General features: G+C 47.1%; 1 protein-coding gene across 4 annotated transcripts in view; it reads left to right on the forward strand.

Annotated features, from left to right (window-relative positions):
* Syt6 (synaptotagmin 6) overlaps positions 1 to 18,541 on the forward strand; it is a 60,168-nt gene extending 41,627 nt beyond the window's left edge. Inside the window, exons 4-8 of one of the 4 annotated variants that reach the window (XR_004119738.1) lie at positions 4,030 to 4,150; positions 9,123 to 9,294; positions 10,387 to 10,537; positions 14,188 to 14,255; positions 15,830 to 18,541. Coding sequence is in view for 2 of the 4 variants with exons in the window: in XM_031375030.1 (XP_031230890.1) it covers positions 4,030 to 4,150; positions 9,123 to 9,294; positions 10,387 to 10,537; positions 15,830 to 15,901 (516 nt within the window). In the remaining 2 variants the exon portion in view is untranslated. The remainder of the gene's footprint in view (positions 1 to 4,029; positions 4,151 to 9,122; positions 9,295 to 10,386; positions 10,538 to 14,187; positions 14,256 to 15,829) is intronic. The other 3 variants (XR_004119739.1, XM_031375030.1, XM_031375031.1) reach the window with 3 other exon arrangements.
* Positions 18,542 to 20,804: the final 2,263 nt, after the last annotated feature.

The raw sequence follows: 20,804 nt of genomic DNA on the forward strand, positions 1-20,804 counted from the left end.
CCACCATCACCACCACCACCATCACCACCACCACCATCACCATCACCCACCACCACCACCACCACCATCACCATCACCACCACCACCACCACTACCACCATCAGCAGCAGTACCATCATCATCTACTATGTCTACGGTTATATCAAGTGCATCAAGGAGAAAGACATACTTTCATGATCTGTGGCAAGTAGCTGCTGTGGAACCAGTGGAGGCAACACTGCAATGGATATGTCCTCAGAATCTTGCTGCCCAGGCACTTTGGACCCTGAGGCCTAAAGCATGCTACTATTGTGGGCAGAAACATTGGTGAGTGGGAGACAGGCCACACTTAGGACAGATTTCTCCAGAGGCCTGCTTCCCCTCCCAGCCTCAGCCAGGACTTTAGGTAGCTGCTAGTGAGCTCAGACCAGTCCTATCAGCCCCTAGGTTGGTAGAAGGGGTGGAGCTTCTCTCTGCCACTCTGTGGACCTCAGTGACCTCTCCCACACTGGAGCTCATTACTAGTCTGCCCTAAGGCAGCCTCTGACACCAGGTAGAGATGAAAGCAATAAGGCCCCGGCTGGTCTGCAGCCCCTGGCACCCCTGGTTTTTATTAAAGGCCAAAGTCTCAAACACTCCTAATTAGGATAAAAGGCTGGCAAGCTGTATAGAATTGGGTAGAAACCTGTGACAGAGGTCAGAGGGAGAGAAAGAGCCTTGGCCCACCAGGTAGGGCAGCTCAGGTAGTGGCTGGCTGTTTACCTCCCACCTCTCTGTTTACTCAGAATTAACCTACTTTGCTTTAGCAAGCAATCCAGCCCTGTGTTGTCTGTCTGTGAAGTGGAACATTACCTCCTAGTCCACTAAGTCACAGGAGCCAGCTTGCCAACAGGTCCAGGGGGAAAGGGACCAGGTTGCCACAGCAGAAGCCCCTGGCACTGGGCTTTGGCCCCAAAACTCATTTGCTTTCTGAATCCTGATGGGATTCTGAGCCTGTTCCCATTCCTGCCCGGACCATCAGTGGAGAATGAAAGTTGCCACTGCATACAGGGTCTGGGGATTCTATACTGCACTGCACACCCAGCACCCACACACCTTCACAGTCTCCTGAGAAAGGACAGCCTTGCAAACAGGGGGGATCCCTTGGGCCAGTGCTCCCTAAAGGGAGCCATCCTTGAGAGCTGTTCACAGAGACTCCATTTACCCTGATGGATCTCACGTAGCCAAAGCCAACATGAACAAACCGGCTCCAACTCCCAGAAAGGGGTAACTTATGAAAAAGCCACTCTGCTACTATAGTTCGGAAAGATGGGAATGTGGTAAGAGCAACCTCTTTCTTTATTCTGTATTAGAGGAACCATAGGGGCTCCCAGAAATCTTCCTGAGGCCCTACCTTGATCATAAGATGGGTACAGAGAATCCTTCCTGCCAGCACTCTTTTGGCTGAAATGCAGCCATCCTTTCTCGGAGGCATGTGAGGCAGCTTGTGTGTGCTTTTTGCTGTCTCCAAAGCACTGTGGTTTGTAAGGCAGGGGGGATCCTGCATGAAAAGGGCCTTTTGTTAGTTACTATATGGGGACTGGAGTGACTTAGCAATTCCCGTGCACTGTTCATCAGATATGGAATCGTCTAAGCAAAGGGAAGAGGGAGAAGGTTTTAGCATAAGGAACTAAAGCTAGACAACTTATTCGGAGCAGAGGTTGGCACACAGAAGGAATGAGATGAGGAGATAAGAAAGCCGACGACTGCTGAAAGCCCCCAAACAAAGAGTCCTGATTTAGAAGCTGAATCAGGGAAGAGCTGAGGTGTCTAAGGAGGGACATTGACATATGAATGTCTGGCACTAAAGTCATGCATCCTCAGGCAAGTCCTTAACATCAGGGACATTCGTTTCCTCCAGTGTGAAGCAGGCACAATAGGAGCACCCACACTGAAGTGCTAGGCTAAGGCTCACTGAGGAAAATCAGTACAGGACTTAGTGGGCAAGTGAACAGCACACGGCGTTGGCTCCTGTTATTATACTTAGTGATCTGGCACAGTTTCTGAAATGCTGGGCAGGATTAGACTTAGAGCTCTGTTAGGGAAATCAGGAGAGATATATTCCTGCTTGCATCTCATCACTTCAGTCAGAGACGGTGTATTATCCAGCTGTGCCACTGACCACACAGATGGGCCTGGCCACAGTGCCAGGGCATAGGGCAGCTTCTGTGTCTCCCTCCCTTAAGGAAGGGTCTAGGGAGACAAGAGGCACACCTGAGAATGATGGAGATCCTAGCACCATCTTTGAACTGGTTATACCCTGATACACCGTGCACATGTTGTGGGTTTGGGGACTACATTCAACCCTGAAGCATGCCTCCAGCCAGCACTCAAATAAGGCTGGGCCAGCCCAAGCTGGAGAGATGGCTTAGCGGCTAAGAGCGCTTGTTCTTGCAGAGGACCTGGGAGATTCCCAGCACCCACATGGTAATGACTCACAGCCATTTGTAACTCTCATTCTAGTGACATTTGACGCCCTCTTCTGACCTTCACAGGCACTAGGCACGAACACGTTGCATGTGCAAATATGTAACAACACATACACATAAATAAATCTGAAATAAGAAGAGGAAGAGAGAAGGAGGAAGAGGAACGAACTAACCAATGAACAACTGAGTGTAGTCAGGGAGCCCTTACCTAGCTAAAAATTTCAATAGTAACACATCCCCACAGTCATTATTAACCCCTTCTCTGTCTAACCTTTTTCCCCTTAATACTTTTGATTACTCTTTTTTCCTTTTAAAATTATATATATAGTATCTATGGCCCTAAGAAAATGTAAACTCTGTGAAGGTAGGGATTTTGTGTCTTTGTTCTCCCATATGAATCAACACCTAGCACATGTCAGATGCTCAATAGATATTTTCCACAGAATAAATGGGTAGATGAATAAACACATAGACGGACCCACCTGGAATCAGGACCACTTCAAACTCTGGCCTCCTCTTCCTCCACCTCCTCCTCCCACTCACCTCTGAATGAGGTTCCATGTCTTTGAATTCTAAGCTGTCTGTACCCCCCCCTTACCATAAGCAGGCAGAGAAAGCAATCTGGCGAGGTGCTATCTCATACAACAGATGGGCATGCTTGCTGTTGTTCTAGAAAGATGTTATGACTTTCTAGGAAAGGACATTTTCTGCTCAGAAGCTTCCAGGGATCCCTAGGCAGGATGATTCTGGGGTAGGAGAGGCAATAGAGCATGTGTGTATTTCTGAAGGATCATCACATTTAAGGGAGGATAACAAACCGGATGTGAGGCAGTTCACAAAGCACAGGATGGTCAGTGTACATCTGGCTGGTTGGCAGCATGGCCTCAGCAGGGTATCAATTCTTTGCACGTCTACTTCTAGACAGGAAGATAGAGCCTGAGGCCAAGGCAGCCGGGTGGTGAAAGACAAATAAGCTGGGAAACAGAGCAGAAAAGAGTTGCAGATGTCCTGGAAGGAGGACAATCTGAGGACTGGAATGTGTGTTCCAACCACAAGACAGGACAGGCAGGAAATCAGAGGGTCAGTTACAGGCCAAAGATACACGAACCACCAAGGGTCTGCAGGCTATGGCTATAGAAAGCCAGCGTCCAGAGCAGAGTCAAGGATAGGGCCACAATCTAATCAGAAGCAAGAAGGAGGGGCTGGAGTGCAGTTCGGTTGGCAGAGTGCTTGCCTAGCAACTCATAAACCAGGTATGGTGGTGCAAGCTTGTAAGCCAGGCCAGTGCTCAGAGGGTAGAAGCGGGAGAATTAAAAGTTCAAGATCATCTTTAGTTGCAGAGCAAGTCTGAGGTCAGCCTCAAACTGATCTCAAAATTTAGAAGAGGAGGAGGAGAAGGAGGAGGAGGAGGAGGAGGAGGAGGAGGAGGAGGAGGAAGAGGAGGAGGAGGAGCATGGTGATCACCAGTCTCTTAGGTCTTAAATACATTCACTACTACAGTTGCAAACGTTTTGGGGCTCCAGAGTTCACCACAGCCATTGTGAGTACCCCTCACCTGCTCTCTCATCTGCTTCTCTTGCAGGAAAGTGTGGACTTGGGAGAGATCATGTTCTCTCTCTGCTACCTGCCCACAGCAGGCAGGCTCACCCTCACAGTGATCAAATGTCGCAATCTCAAAGCAATGGACATCACAGGCTACTCAGGTACCTCTCTTACCCCCGGGGTGAGCATTTGGCCTCCCTAAAGTCCAAACCGTAGGGTTTCTAAGAGTGTTCAGGAAGAAAGGGCAAGAGCTGCCACTTTTCTTAAGGAGGCAAACTGCCTGCATCTGATTTCCACCTCTACTGCATTGTTCCTATGTAAAAATGTGATTTCTATGCTGGTGCTCCGCCATGGTGCCAGCACAGATCTGCGATGACAGGATTGAAGGAGGAAAAGATTATTTGGCTTACAGGTTCAAAGGTTTTAGCCCAGAATCATTTGACCCTCTTGCTTGTGGGCCTGTGGTAGCTCAGTATGCAGGGGCACCTCTTAGGGGAGCCTGTTCCCTCGTGTCAGCTAGGAAACGAGAAGGCATGGGGCCAAAGTCCTACATCCCTGTCCCCAGGAGCCTAGAGTTTCCACCTTGACTAGCACCACAGGCTGGGACCACGTCTTCAATATCCTTGAGGGATATTCAAGATCTAAATTATTATAGTGGGTTTTTTTTTTTCAATATGAAAAGTGGGCATGTTAACACTATCCTTTGGTTAGAAGCAGAATATCTGTGCCAATTTATGCACTTGTAAGCACTGAGTAAATACTATTCCAATTAGAGTTCTTCTTGGAGGGAGTCTAGTCTCCCCAGCTCCTACAGAAATAATATAGAGTTGGAATATCAGTGTGGGCAGGTTCACCGAGGCCAAGGGCAACCGTCTGCATGCTAAGCCAAAGGAGGGAATGCGTTGGAAAGCGAAGTACCTTTGTAGTCAAGTATTTGGTGTGTGTGTGTGTGTGTGTGTGTGTGTGTTTCTGCAAAGCTCCCGCATTGGTCTTAGCACCACAGCCGCTGAATAGAAATCTAGTGCAGTTCCAGCCACGGGAGACACTTTGTGTGAAGGCAGCTGCCAAAACTTGCAGGCCTGACATGGTACAAGAGGTTCGACCCCTTCTACAAGCACACACATAGCACGTGCTGGACAGAGTACTTACTGAGCATGAGTACCCTGCCTCTGTTCCCACCATGGTAGAGAACAGAAGAAAAGAGGAGAGGCCGTGATGGTGGTCCAGCTGGAAACCTCTGGGTCCAAGTTTGCCCCATGAAGATGGAGAAAGGGGTTCAGGGCTAAGAAACTGAGTTTTTCTTTTTTTGAATCCTTTCAAGACCATGCTCCAGACTCCAACAGCCACTGCAGTGCTCACCGCAGTTCAAAAGCCTTCACTGAAGGCCATCAAGCTCACACACACACACACACACACACACACACATGCACACACGCACACATGTGCGCACACACGCACACATGTGCAAACACATGCACGCGCACACACATACACACGCATGCACACACACGCACATACATACACACGCACGCATGCACACACTCACACACACATGCACGCATACACATACACATGCATGCACGCACACACACACTCACACACATACACACACACTCACACACATGGATGCATGCACAAAAGCTCACACACACATGCATGCACACATGCACACACACAAACACATGCAAACACACACTCTCACATCACACACACATGCACACACGCACATACACACACACACACTCACACACATGCATGCATGCGCACACACATATACACACACACGTGCACGCGCACACACACGCACGTATGCGTGCACACACATGCATGCGCACACACATACACACGCATGCATGCACACACGCACATGCACACGCATGCATGCACACACACACAGCAGCTAACTCACATCAGGATGCAGCAGAAAGCATCAGGAACCTCAACTGACATGGGAAAAAGCTCTCGGGCAACAGCAAGCCAGCTTTCCCCAAATACAGCCAATGTAGATTTCATTTCAATACCAAAATAAGTGCACACGAGGACAGAAATTCACTAAGGGCTCTCAAGGCGGCTAAGGGAAATAGGATTTTGCTGTCCCAGTCTCCAAGACTGTCTTCTCTGTTGTAATCAAATTGATGTGCTGGAGTGTGATTCTAAGTGAAGCCATGGGTAATAACAGGGGCTGCTGTGAATCAGAGGGTTGGGGGGGGCGTGAAAGGATTGTTTTTTGATGTTAAGTTCTAACCTCTCCCTCACAGCTTTCTCTCTTCCCTCCCTGAGTCTGGACTCTCATGTTAAATCTTGGCTGGATTCTGTAAATGCCAGGGCCTTCTTTGCATCAGTCTCTGGAGCAAGGCATGAAACACCATAGGCATTCATTAAATATGAACTAATGAAGGAGTGAGTGAACAGTGAATGAGTGAATTTACATATAACATAGGAATATAGCCTTAGGTGATGAAGTAGAAACCAGCATGCCCAGGGTACCCCGTGCTCCCTTGTCTGTTTGTGAGGTTGAGGTTGTCATTGCCTTCAGCCCAGACAGGTCTGCTGTTGGACTAATGTGGAAGGGAAATGGAGTTCCTTAATTTCTGTTCTAGACTTACAACGGCACTGACCTCCGAAACCAAAGATCTTCCTATTCTCTTTGATCTAAACTAGCCCACAATCAACTGTCTAAGCCTATTTCCTAGAGTCATGACCATAAAAATGGTACAAAATAATAAAAGCCAGTATGCTACAAAAAGTGTGGGTTAGCCCTTTTGTCTCTACTGCCCCTGGTTTATATTGCTCTGTCTTTAGCAATCGAAAGTGACTTTAGAGTCTGGCCTGGGATCAATTCCTATGCAAATCATTTAATCTCTCGAAGCCTCCATTTTCTGCCTGTAAAACAGAGCTATCAATGATGAACATTTTACAGTGTAGATGTGAAGTAACCATGATGATGACATTTCTTAGCACAGAGCATGTTCCAAATGCTGGATTCTGATGGCTCCCACACAATGAGGCAGGAATACAGTGCTGAGCTTAGGTCCCTGGTACTCAGGGCATCATAGTGAGGAAGAGACCTCAAAGATCATCTGGGGCCACTATTCCAACTGAAAGCCACAAACATTTCCCCTGAAGCACCCTGGGGAGCAGTCATCTCTGCTCTCTGATTAGCCTCTTGGATGCTGGTGAGAGCTTGGCTCCTGCAGAAAGGAATTCCACCAAATAATGTGAACCAGATATTCCTTATAGGAATGGACAGAGTTGGGGAAGAAGGCACTGGCCCAGTAGCTCATGGGACAAGTGGCTATGTCTGTATTTCCCTTACATGGAAATGTGTTTCGGAATGGAGTGTCTGGGACCAGGAATAGAAGAGGAACAAGTTGCTGCAAACGTAGAGACACTTTCTAAAGCAATATATAGATGGAAAGACTTGAATATTAAAGATGGGACTTGGGCCTGGCTCTTTTCCCTGTGGTAATCTGGACAGCTCCCTAAGGGGTAACCATAGGGGAAGGAGCCCACAGAGACCAGATAACTGTGGCATACAGACTCTCAACACTCCTTCCTTTTTGCCAAATGCTCCCCTGAGTCGGGGGTCCTGAAAGTATATAGTCAGAGACAGGAGGTTGATTAAATTCCTCAGTGTCATCCCCAGTTCCTCCATCAGCCCAAGTGGTCCCGTGGCTAAGGCACAGCTGCCACTGTCACACTGGTGAGTCAGCAGCTCACTTGGGTGTCTGTAAGAATGCTCTCAAGGCTTGGAGCTTGGTTGGGTTCACCTCTCAAGTGTATAGTTTCTCTAGTTTTTACTCTAAGTGTAGCCTTCATCTGCCCTTTCTTCAACATGATGCCAAACAGTACGAGGCCCAGTGGGTGCTCAGGGATCCAGGAGCCACCACAACATACCTCAGAACTACAGAGCCAGGAGAGGGGCTACTTTGGCTCACTCCTCCTGACAGGTTCACATGAGCCCTGGCTCCTGGACAAGAAGGTGTCTGAGCACATCACGGTCTCAAAGCTATTATTGCCTGTACGTTGTCCTTTTTCTTGAGCAGTGCCGCATAAATACTAATTATGATGCGACTGAGACACCTGTGCTATGAGATATAATAGGTGTCTCTTCGTTTGGATGAGTAGAAAATTTCAGGGTAGAAAGATGACCATGAAATATCCATTCAGAAAGTTAAAGGGGAGAGAAGATTAGGCGGTACATGGACGCTTAATAAAAAGACATCTCTTTGCAGCATGGAGAGAATCCAAGATCCCACTGAGAAATAAAATGTCAGCCAGCTGCCCTGAGTCTGGGGGGCGGGAGCACCTCGCTCACTCTCCTGGCCACAGTTCTCTTGCTTCACTGCTCAGAAGTGACCAGGAAATGGCCTCCAGGGAAGCAGCAGGCTGGGCCACCTCCCTGCTTCCTGATTCCAAATGGAAATGAGATTACTGGGACAGTGGGCCCAGAAGCATGTCTTCTAGGCAGAGGACAGGAGCAGCAGTGTGACTGATGCTGTTGCTTCTTTCTGACATGTTCCCTGGGCTTCACCACATCCTATTTTTAACCCCCTTATCCTTTGGTTAAAAAGCTGGCAAGACTCCAGAGGAAATGACTCTGTATACGTGAAAGAAACAGCGCTTTTGTTAGTTTCAATGCTCTTTGAGTTCTCCAGCCAAAGAGAGTGCAGCTGAGATTTAGGGCTGGGAACTACATAACCATAGACAAGAGTCTTGTCTAAATTGGGGCTAGTTTTCCTATTAGTGACACACCACTAGGCATCCTACCAAGTATACAAAGGTAGCTAAAAACTGAATTTATTAAGTGTGGATTGTCCTCAGAGACAGGTGCGCTCCGAGACAGATGACTTAATTATGTTAGCCCACGGATCCCATCCAATGAACAACAGTAGGCCCAGGGATTCCGTCTCTCTGTGGCAAATGTTATTCAAGAACATCTGTCTAATAATGTCTCACACCTGTCATCTCAGCACTTGGAAAGGCTGAGACAGGTGGATAGTTGTGAGTTTGAGGCCAGCCTGGGCTACAGAGTAGAATCGGTGTCAAAAAACAACCAAACAAACAAAAACAACAGCAACATCAAAAATTGGTTCAACCTCTTATCTTCTCACACTGCCCTCATCCACACAGATCCCTATGTCAAAGTATCCCTACTGTGTGATGGACGGAGACTGAAAAAGAAGAAAACAACCATAAAAAAGAACACTCTTAACCCTGTGTACAATGAGGCCATCATCTTTGACATCCCCCCAGAAAACATGGATCAAGTGAGCCTGCTCATCTCCGTTATGGACTATGATAGGTAGGTGCCTGTCCTTCGGGATGTGGTTGCTCCTCCAAGGCAGCATAGAGACCCTTGACCTTAGACCCATGGCTTGGAACCTATTGGCTTCAAATATGACCCCACTTAAGAAAGACATAGGAATTTGAGAAAGAGCATGAACCACCCTACCGCTTCCCTTGGGTAATTCCTGGCCACTTCTTCCACCCTACCGCTTCCCTTGGGTAATTCCTGGCCACTTCTTTTCTTCTACTTCCTACCAAGTGCTACCGTCTGCCCTTTAAAATGCCTCTCTAGCATCTGCTCTCCCACAGGAAGGCTATGAAGCCTCATCACTCTCCACCCTAAGTCAGCCACCAGACTCAGGATACATCTACATGGATGCTCTCCTCCTGGTCTTGCCCTTCTGAAGAACCACCCCTGGCTCCCCTTGCACAGACCTCCCATAATCTGGACCCACAAAAATCACCGTAAACTATCCCGCTAAATCCTCTCCCTTTTCTTCTCTTTTTTTTTTGATGCTTCCTTCCAAAGGCTTGCTTAGAAACATTTTCAGCTGCTCCATCTGCCATGACTTTTCTCCAAGTGTCATTTCAGCTGAAGGATACAAAAATCACACAATAGCATCCCAACCCTAGGTTTTTAGTGCAACTTCTCAGGCATGGTAGGTGCTTGACTAATGTACTTGAGAGATGATTTGTGTTCTTGCTGAGTGAATAAACTACAGCCTAGACAATAGTGGTGTGGAGAAATGATGGTCAGAGCTGGTTGGTTTATTTCCAAGTACCGGGATCTCCAGAGAGGTTGCAACGTGCTTTCCAAGTCAAATAAGGGAAGAGACATTCTTAATACCCAGTCAGGCCTCCTGCTACTGTTTCCTGAGATTGCAAATAGATCTGTAGACTTTGCTCACTTCTTTAAGTCTGTTACCTTACTTAAAAGGTTGGGCAAAGCCTTAGGTCACTGGCAGGCTAACACTCTGCTGATAAGCACTGGTTTTCAGAGCTCATGGTTCTGAGTTAGACGTGCTAGACAGAGTCCCACCCCCAAAAGACTTCTCTGTCTGGGAGCATTTTGAATGGCCACTGCTAAGACCTTTGTTTCCTCCCTCAGAGTTGGCCACAATGAGATCATAGGAGTCTGTAGAGTGGGGATCAATGCTGAAGGCCTTGGCAGGGACCACTGGAATGAGATGCTGGCATACCCACGGAAGCCCATTGCACACTGGCACTCCTTGGTGGAGGTAAAGAAATCCTTCAAAGAGGTGGGTGAGGTTGCCTGGCCATTGGCATGTTTACTGCATGGTGGCGTGGGCTGAAGAATGGCAGGCGGCTGCTCTGAGTCCTTGGCCTCTTATGGAATGGGGGCATGGGGAGCATCCAGTGTATAACATGGCATACGAGTATATAAGATGAGGAAGAAGATGGATGTTGCCTGGCAAGAAGTCCCTGATTGTGAGCACTTTATAAGTTATGGTGATGGGGCTAGGGATGGTGTAGTGCAGTTGGTAGACTCCTGGCCTAGCATGCATGAAATCCTGAGTTCAATCCCCAGCACTGTCTAATGTTAGGTGTGGCAGAACACACTGTAACCCAGCGCTTGGCAGGAGAATTCAAAGCTTAAGGTCATCCTCAGTTTCATAGCAGGTTTGAAGGCCAATGTGGGCTACACAGGACCTAGTCTCAGAAAGAAAGAAAGAAAGAAAGAAAGAAAGAAAGAAAGGAAGGAAGAGAAGGAAAGAGAGAAAGAGAAAGAAAGAGAAGGAAGGAAAGAGAGAGAAAGAAAGAAAGAGAAGGAAGGAAAGAGAAAGAGAGAAAAAGAAAGAAAAAAAGAAAGAAAGAAAGAAGAAAGAAAGGAAGGAAGAGAAAGGGAAGGAAAGAAAACCCAAAGTTCAAAGGCAATGCCATGTTCTTAATGGGAAGTAGTAACTCTGAAGTCTTCCGGGCAGTCCACCATGCCAGGCTTGAAAAGCTTTCCCAAGGCCCCCAGGCTGCTCAGTCCTGTAAGCCCCAGAGGGTGAGATCAGAATTGGCAAGAAATTCCACCCCAGTTAGAACAGTAAGTTCTCTGAGGCTCCAGACAGCTACCCCTTGGCAACTTCCACCTCTTAGATGAGGTAGCCAATGAACACACTCGGCTCTGCTGCACACTGTCTCTTACCATCCCTGGGAAAGAGAGTATGGTGTCAAGGTGTCACACCTTCTAACTAAAGCTGGAGGCCTGAGTTCTAACAAAGCTGGGGCTCCAAGCGTGGCCTCTCCGGAGCCCATCACTCCTCTCTCAATGGCAGTTTTGAGGAATATGTATTGTCTATGCCACTTGTGCCAAACCCTGCGCATGAGAGCTGGTGGTCCCCAGGCCTGCTTTTGCTCAAGTGTGTTGGGGTGTTGGGGTGGTCAGTCCAGCTTTCAGCTTCATTTTCAGGATCTCATATCCAGCCCACCCTGGAAAGCTGGGTGATGACTCCTTCCTCTTAGCAGGCATCCACTAAGTCTAGACAACTGTGCATAATAGAAAACAACACAAAACTACAGAGTTCTCTCTTCTGCCACATGGCCTTTAAGAACATCCTCCTTTCTCCGCTCTGATCAGAAAAGGCATGGCACACCTGAGGTCCTGCAGACCCCCTTCCTTAGGGTGGGTACAGCAATTCCGATCATGGTTTGAGGTGTTGTCCCAAGGAAGAACAAAGGCTCAGGGGAGTAGATGTGCTGGAATCTGTTGGAGATAGTGGCTTCCAGGGAGCCAGACTAGTCAGTCAGCTTATCTCCCCAGGCCCTAAGGCAGAATCAAGGACCTAGAAATAGGCCACAGATCCTGTCAGTTTAGTTCTTTCCTTCCACTCTTGTGGCTGTGATTTTTTTCCTTTGTGGAGCCCCGCCCTCTCAGCCAGAAGGCACTCTTGAGTGAGGTTCCTACTGCAGTCACAAGTAGGCACTGGTAGGCAGAGTCCTCGCCAGCCTGAAGCCACTCTGATATCTCATAAAAGTCCATGTGGATTCAACTCAGGGATGGGATGTAGTGCCTTAATCCCCCCCTTCTGTTATAATATTATGGAGACATTTGAGAATAGAATAAATATATAAATAAATTAACTAGTTTCAGGAAGTTTGGGGGCTTGACATGGAATGTGAGCTAAGAGGCCTTTGGCGGGCTGTGACACTTCACTGCTCCCTCTGGTCTTCGGTTTTCTGGTTGAGAAAGTGAGAGGATAAGTGAGAGGATAAGACACTTGCATCTCAGCTTTTCTGATCAGCGCTGACCCTCAGTGACAAACGGGCCCAGGAACCTACAAACGGAACCATGGCTGCTTCTCTAAGCTTGACTCTGGAATAGTGGACCACCATTGCTAGGTCCTTCCGCCCACCTCTAACAATGAAAGAAACCACCTGAGCGGTGGCTGGAGTGACTTGCAAAGTCACCCAGAAGTGATGGGCCTTGATCCTGGAATCATGATGAATACTGTCTAATTAAGCCAAATAATTGATTCCAAGAGCCTTTTCTTTAAGAAACTCCAACTGGCTAGCCCAGCTGACAAAGGCAAGAAAGATAAAGTGGTGTGAAGCCCTTGAAAATGAATATTTGATGAGACAGTAACGAGAAAGTAACTGTATATGGAAAACGAAAAAGAGATTAAATTGATTCATATCCTTTGGGTTTGCTTTTTTTCTTGACCTGGCAGCGTGGAGCGCGGCCTTCCTCCACCCACTCTCCTCTGATTCTCTGCTTGCTGGCAGATTGCTTCTCTGTGAGGAGAAGCTGAAATGACATTTGTCTTGGCAACTTAGGATTGCGGGCAGTCTGCATCGGTGTGGTTTCTACTGCCCCTCTTAACACCCACAGTTTAAGCACCTTTATGAAATGTGTCTACAACCTCATCTGGCTAATATGACCTAGTCACTCTGTGTCCCCGGGATTGCTTCCACCTATATCTCCCCCCACCTTGCCTTCTTAGGGGCTCCGTTTAGCTTGAAACTCAATTCTTGTATTTGAGTAACCTATAAAGAAACCGTCCCAGCTTTGGGGATGATAAATGCCCTGATCTCTATGAAGCCCTCCACAGTTGTCCCACTCAGGTGCCCCGATCATTTCTTTTTTATTAATGAGAACAGAGAGCACCACGCGAGCTCCACTGTTTGGGGTTTAAAATTAAGGTTGAGGGAAACAAATTAACTGGAAAGGTATTTTCCCCTGCTGGGATCTCTCATGAATAAAAATCCATTAAGCCATAGCAAGTGCCCTTCTCTCCGAGTACTCTGTGTCATTGTTACCCACGCACACAGAGCTGATGTGGCTAGTGACCTTATTCAAGGTGCTTGGTTAGCAAAGGGACATGTTCAAATCACCTGACATAGACCTTCGAGATCTCATCTGGAACAGTACCCATTTCATTATAGCAAAGGACCCAAGAGGGACACAGCTGCCCCAGAACAATAAGCTCCCTGTGTGCTGGGATGGGTTCTCTTCTATTTCATAGCCACCTTGATAAGCCTGCTGGAGTCATTCACATTGTCCATGAACCCCATCTCTTTCCTTTGTTTATCATCCTAGGAAAATATCAGAGGCTAGGAAGGGAGCCTTTCTCATTTGTCCCTGATAAACAGTTATGCTCTGTGTGGCTACTCTCTGGGCTGTCATAGAAAGGACAAGGGTACTTGGTATAGCCATGTCATGTTTTCTGTTCTGACCCGGCCTGTGGATCAGTTTACTTAAGTGTCATGCTTACTCAGGGGAGAAGCCCACAGTGACTTTCTACCTTGTACTGACTGAAGGTAGTAAGGGAGAAATAGGAAGTTTTGCTGAATGAAAGCACAAGGAATTCTCTTATGTCACCTTCTGGTTAAGAAGCACTGGAGTCAGAAGTCCCAGGGGGCTCAAGAAGCAGGCATTTATGTATCTAAAATATCTCACCAGGGGACCCCTCGGTTGTGATTTCATTCACGTGGATGCTGCAAGCGGAGAGACAGCCACTGGAGTTAGGAGTAAGTACCTGGTGTGCGCCTGAAGAGCTTAGGGTTCCTATTACACTTGGTGTCTCTTTCCTCCCCTAGTGGGTGGTCACATGCCAGCACAGTGGCACACAGTGGCAGGCTAGAAAAGAAAAGTTAGTGAATAGTGGGAGAGGAGTCCCAACTGGGTCCAGGCTCTGCCCCTAACTGCCTGTATCTTGACTTCTCTGTGTCTCTGTTTATTTGGAAGACTAAGGGACTAGATGATGTCCCACATTCACCTCTGGTTCTGACACACTGAGATTGCTCAGGTCAGGCGCATGCCATGGCTGTCATCCACACCTACAGCCCTTGGTTGGTTGAAGCCTTCAGTGTGCCCTGCACAGGGAGCACTAAGAAGAAAGTAGCCCTCGTGAGCTCTCCTTGACCGTTTTTTTTTTTTGCTGCGTACTGCACAGGTGGCGCTGAAAGTCAGCCACTTTGCTTCTCACACAGCTCAGCTGTGTCTGGAGAGTGCTGAGAAAGGGGAACATTGTCCTCCTGGATTCACTTCCACAATCATCTGAATGCATGCTCCCTCGGCTCCATCCCTCCACACAAGAGATGCCTAGACCGCATGAGAAGCAGAAAGGGGCTCAATTTGTGGTTCAGAAAGCCATCTTAACCACTTAGCATCTCTCTCTCTCTCTCTCTCTCTCTCTCTCTCTCTCTCTCTCTCTCTCTCTCTCTCTGCTGCCCTGCAGGCAATGGTTCTACCCAGCCCACAAAACAGTGAACAGTGGACAGTGGACAGCGGCTCACTTTGAAGTTAGAGCACTCCCAGATAGGTCAGGAGTATTCACAGGGTCAGATCTCTGCTCAGAAAGCATCACTTAGCTATGCCTAGCTTTTTTTTTCATCTGAAAAAGGGTCGAACAGATGCAGGTGCAGGTCCATCATCCTCTCCCTTCTCCTCCACTCCATCATGCCTCATTACATCATCTACTTCAATAGGACTCGGGAGGGGCACTGGAAGGAGGGAAGGGAGGAGAAAGGTATTAGAAGAGTGTAGAGAGAATGGACTGGGCTGGGCTGTGTCTCCTCACTTCCTACCCCATTCACAAGCTGGTGCATATGCTCACAGGATACCTTAAAACTGAAGAAGAGGGCCCCAACCAACCAAAGCAGCAACAGGTTTTTTTTTTCCCCCTGTGCTTACAGCTCCCAGACAAATTACTAATAATTCATGATCGTAGGCTCTTGGCAGTAAGGGCACACACTGCCTCTTTTTGCTGCTAACATAATCTGATTTCAGTGTATGAAAAATGGCCGAAGCACTCAGAAATGGTCCAGTCATAGCACCTCATTACATACTACACACACACACACACACACACACACTTTTTGTACACGTATTGTAAAAGGAGCTAAAAATAGGTCTGCAGTAGGTCTCTCCTGAAAACCAAGCATTCCAAACAAAGCTTGTATCCTTATGTTCTTGCATGGCTGACAGCAAAAGTCTAGAAAGCTTACTGAGGCCTGGAGAGGTGGGCACAGTGCATGAGCCGGTGAATCTGAGATGTCAATTCCACGGGCGATCAATGACCAGGCTTCTCTCCTCCCCACAGTGGCAGGGCCGAGCTGCCAGCTTCGACAGTGAGAGCTCATGCCCGTCTCCAAAACCACCTCCGACACCATGAGCTGCACAGTTGAGCCGACGGGACTCAGCAATGTTATTTCCGCACTTGTTCCAGTCTCTAAACACAGTGTTTGTGCACTCACAGCGGTGGCCGCAGCAGCAGCCACTGCCTGCCAAGCCCATGGTCTTAACTGCTCTTGTGCAGGGCAAGGCCCCAGACTCTTGTCCTGTGTGATCAGATCTGTCTTAGTCTTTTCTGTCTCCCGAGGTGACGTTTCTTGTGGTTTTTCACTTTGTTTGGGTCTACTGTTGAGAAAGAAATAAAAACACAACGATTAGAGATACAAAATGAAGAATGGAGAGCCCGGAAGCTGGTTCTGGGAAATACAATGTAAGATAGCAGTCTTTTGGGGGAAAACAGACTGAATCTCTGAAATTTCGTGCCTCCATCAAATGTTGACCCCTGGAGATGCACCAGAAGGATGGAGCTGTGGCTGTATTTTCAGTCCCCTCCAAGAATGGAACCTATCAATTTAGGAGCCTCTCCAAGGTGAATTATTCTTCGTGGAAGCTCTTCACTGCTGTGACACAAGACAAGATGTGGTCCTCTTGTCCCATGTTGAAATCATGAGACCTCTGACATGTTTGTGACTCTGAAGGAGGACCCCTGTTCTCCTCTTTGTTGGCTTTCCCCAACTGGAAACATTTTGATTCCACGTGGGAACTTAATCATTTTCCTTAGGAATGATCCTGCTGAAAGTAACCACGCCATGTTTTCCAACACTACACAGTTAATGATCACATTTGTTTGAAAACAGGATTTTAGTTCTCATTGTAAAGAAAGGAGGCACATATGCTCCAGAATGATTCCTGTGTTATACATAGCTTTATAATTCCATGAAATACCAAGCAGCTGTTTAAAATGCCTAACCAGAGCAAAGAAAAATCTAGATAACACATTCTTTTTCTGAATGGGGCATTTTGAAATCTGAACCACATTTTTTGAGTCTGCTTGTCTATGAAGAGCCTTCCCTTATTTGAAACACAGTTAGCCAGAGACTAGCTCAGCCCCCTGGACTCTGGGAAAATAACTCACTTTAAACTTTAGTTCTATAAATTAATAAGTATTCTGTGTTGTTTGTTTTAGTCGTAGTGAGATCTTTGCTTGTTGGTTTGTTTGTTTTCCATTAGATCTCTACCTTAGGCCAAATTCAGTTTAGAAAACAAAAAGAATGACTGTATTTACAATAGCACATCTCTACAGAGTGACCAGTGGCCTTCCCACCACACCCTGTAAGCACATGAAAGTGAGTTTCCACTCCAACTTATGGCTACTGTAGGACTTGCATGAAGCAAGTCAGCTTGGAAAAATCCCTTCTTTCAACAACGGAAGGTCAAGAACACAAAAGCTATCTGTATACCTCGTGTCTTACTCTTTACATATGCCTCATGCTATAGGAGTAGCTATTTAATAAAGTCATTGCTATTTTAAGTCAAGCCACCAAGTTTCTCTGCTGCCCTAACTTTATATAGTCTCTTTGAGGCAGAAGAATGACTGGATTGGACATGAGCCAACAGGATATTGTGGCAAGAGAAGCCATGTTTCTAGTAAATGTAGATGAATCTGAAGCCCGCTGAGTATGAGCCTTAGGCTAGCGGCTGTGTGTAAAGATGATTTTTCTCTTCAAATACCTTACAATTGCTAAGTCTTTCTAGCCAGACAGTGCCCTGTTTGGAAGTTCTCTTGAGAGGGAGAAAAATCACAAGGTCATGACAAGAGTCTCATCAAGCAAGCAACTTCATTGTGTTTCTTGACTCTAGATGGGCCTCACTAAGGGAAATGTCACAGCACACAGCAGTATAACTAGGAATGGACCAATTGATTTGCTGGGTCATAAGAAGCTCAGAAGTTAGTGAGTATGTCCTCCTCCCAGAAGTGGGCTCCAAATGTATGCCCAGCTGCCAGCGCGAAACCCTTAGGCAGGTGGGATGTTCCACTCTAAGATTTTAGAAAGAAGGGTGTGGTCTGCCTGAATCCTGGAATTGCAGCTGCCTATCTGAGGCAGCTTCTATATCCCAACTACTCTTTTCCGTAAGTGAACATTTTCTGGAAATGTTTCTGGAAATGGCACCTGGTTATGGCTACACCCCTCTCACCACCTGAGTCAACCGCTTTAGCGCCACCAGCCTCAGAAGACATGAGGCATGGAAACCCACTCCAGAAAGACTTCTAGCTCCTGGGTTCCCTCCTCCAAGTCCCCACCAAAGGTGGCCAGACCAGTCCTCTTCACTCTGAAGCATGAATGATATGAGCAGGCCTCACCATGTGTTAGCCAGGACTCTTCCCTCACCGATGAGACTTAATGACCATAAATGCAGAAGAAACTGAAATTCAAAATTGGCTCTTTTGTTGGCTTCCCCTGGTACAAGAAACCCCTTTCGGGTGGCAAGCTTTGCTGAAGTTATGATAACCAGGGGCATTTGCACATAGAGGTTTGCTAAAAACACCAAGTTCTTCTCTCCTTTATTTAGAAGTGTTTCTTGGCTGAGAGATGCTCCCCCCCCCCTTTGCACTCACCCAGGATGTTAATTAATTGTATCATCATTTAAAAAAAATTATGTTGTTAGTTACTGCTTTGTGTCTTCCCACCCCTGTCACAGCCTGGAGTTTTTATTCAATTAAATCTCTGTCTCTTGCCCATTTCTCTTGTCATTTTATGTTTCTGGAATTCAACAGGCAGCACACACAGGACACAATAAGCCTGTGTTTTTCTCTTCGCTTCACATAGATAGCCACTTCCCTAGTCAGAGATAGGCAGAAGGGCTATGGCTGTCCCTCTGCTCCAGGGACACCTGGACACCTCGACGGGCTGGGTCCTGCCTACCTCCTGTCAGGCCGCAGCTCACAGGGCACTCCCGACTGGGGGCCTGGCTGTCCCCTGCGCCACTCAGCAATCACAAGAGCCCTTCCAGGTGCTGAGGCCTCTGTGAGGAAATGGGTCACGCTCCTGGCTGGAAAGCACAATGTTTTCACCACCAGAATAACACTGCCAACTCTCATAGAGGCACAACTTGGCAAAGTCTTAGGAAAATAGTAACTTAGACTCTGCGATTTTAAAAAGAACACTCTGGCTTAACAGAATGTCCTCTCTGCTCACCCCCAGCTTCTAATTAATTTAGAAGGTGGCCTGTGGAGAGGCAAGCGGAAGGGATATCCATCTCTGCACAACTGCATCTAAATTACTGGCACTCTACAGGGAGCCAAACTGCTGAGAGAAGTGCTCTGGTGCCTAAGCAGGCCGCTGTGCCTTCTAGAATCTTCCTATCGGGTCAAGCAAGCACAATCCACTGGGACATTGGATCTAACTTGAGCTTTACAAACCAACAGGGTCAGAATTCGTCAGTACAGGTTGGGTTGTGCCGCATTAACAACCTTCAGCTCTTAGAGGCTGAAAGTGGTGAGAGAGGCCCACACCCATCACATCAGCAAGGGAGCCCTCTCCAGAGGCATCAGATGACAAAGCAGCCAACATCACAAACGTCCCTAGTTACCATGCCTGAGGGAAAAGAACACAAGTACTATATTGGCTTATGTGCTCTAGCAAAGTGACACATATCATTTCCCTTCAGAGCTCATTACTAGTATTACCTGTGTGACCTCCCAAAAATATATGAGGTTTCAGAGTTCTGGGGAAGAAGACAGGAAATATTTACTGAGTAGCCTTAGGGAAGGTGTGGAGGGTGTAGCTACTGAACATTGTTTCACGGAAAATAAGGGAGTCGTGCACAAACAGTAGATGGAGAAACCAGGATGCCTGTGCACTATGTGGTCACAGAGGGGATGACAAACAGGGCTGACAGTTCAGCTGAGCTGGAAGGGAAAGGGAAAGGGATTGCTAGTGTGTGTCCCATGCAACTGAGATTCAAGTGACCAGTGTCTTCCACTATAGCCAGGAACAGCAGAGCGAGGAAAAAGAGAGTCCAGTCTGAGCCAAACAATCGGAGATGCTGGAGCAGAGTCTAGCAGACAGCTGTGGTTCCAGATGCAGCCTGGCAGAGAGGTCAGGCATGAGATGTTAATTACTGGAAGCTTGTATACCCAGAATGAGATGTGAAGACAGAAGGTTGCCACTGCTAAGTGGGTCCCAGTAAGCAGGGAGGGCCTCAAAGAGAGGTCCTTCAGGAACTGCCAGCATGCAGAGATCAAGGGAAAAGAAAAGCAATGTGACCAGTGATGGGGAGGTAGCCACAGAGCACAGATCAATGACAATGCTGGTGAACAAAAACAGATCAATCAAAGGCTCGGCAAGATGGCTCTTCAAAGCAAGCTTGTCCGAGGTGCTCGCACAACCCTGTTCACAGAAGTCCATTTCACTCATGTTTGCAAGTCCTTTCCTTCCCCCTTCCCCCTGTGTCTTCCCTTGCTTTTTAAAAACTGGTAAAATGTACTTAAGAAAAAACATGCCACTTTGATAGTTTTTAGGTGGAGTCTAGCTGCGCTGTGCACACTGGTCTGCAGCTGTCCTCACTACCGTCTACCCACAGAACTTATTTCATCTTGCAAAACTGAAGTCTAGTACCTTCCACTCAGTACCCCCAGTGCCTAGCAAGCACCGCTCTACTTTCTATCTTTATAAATCTGACAAGTCTGGGTCCCCTTCACATGAGTGGACTCCTAGAGTTTGCCATTTTACGGCTGGCTTATTTCACTTAGCATGTTTTCGAGACTCATTATGTTGCAGTATGTGTTAGAACTTGCTTCCTTTTTGAGGCTAATATTTCATTATGTGTAGACATGATATTTTGCTTAGGCATTCAGCTGTCAGTGGGAATGTGGTTTCTTCTGCCTCTAGGCTATTGTGAATAACACTTCTCTCAACACAAAAGTATTTCATTTCCTACTTTCAATTCTTATTTATATATGCCTAAAAGTAGAATTAATTGCAGTATTGTAAAAAAAAAAA

This window comes from Mastomys coucha, unplaced genomic scaffold (genome assembly GCF_008632895.1).
Source record: "Mastomys coucha isolate ucsf_1 unplaced genomic scaffold, UCSF_Mcou_1 pScaffold16, whole genome shotgun sequence".
Taxonomy (NCBI): Eukaryota; Metazoa; Chordata; class Mammalia; order Rodentia; family Muridae; genus Mastomys; species Mastomys coucha.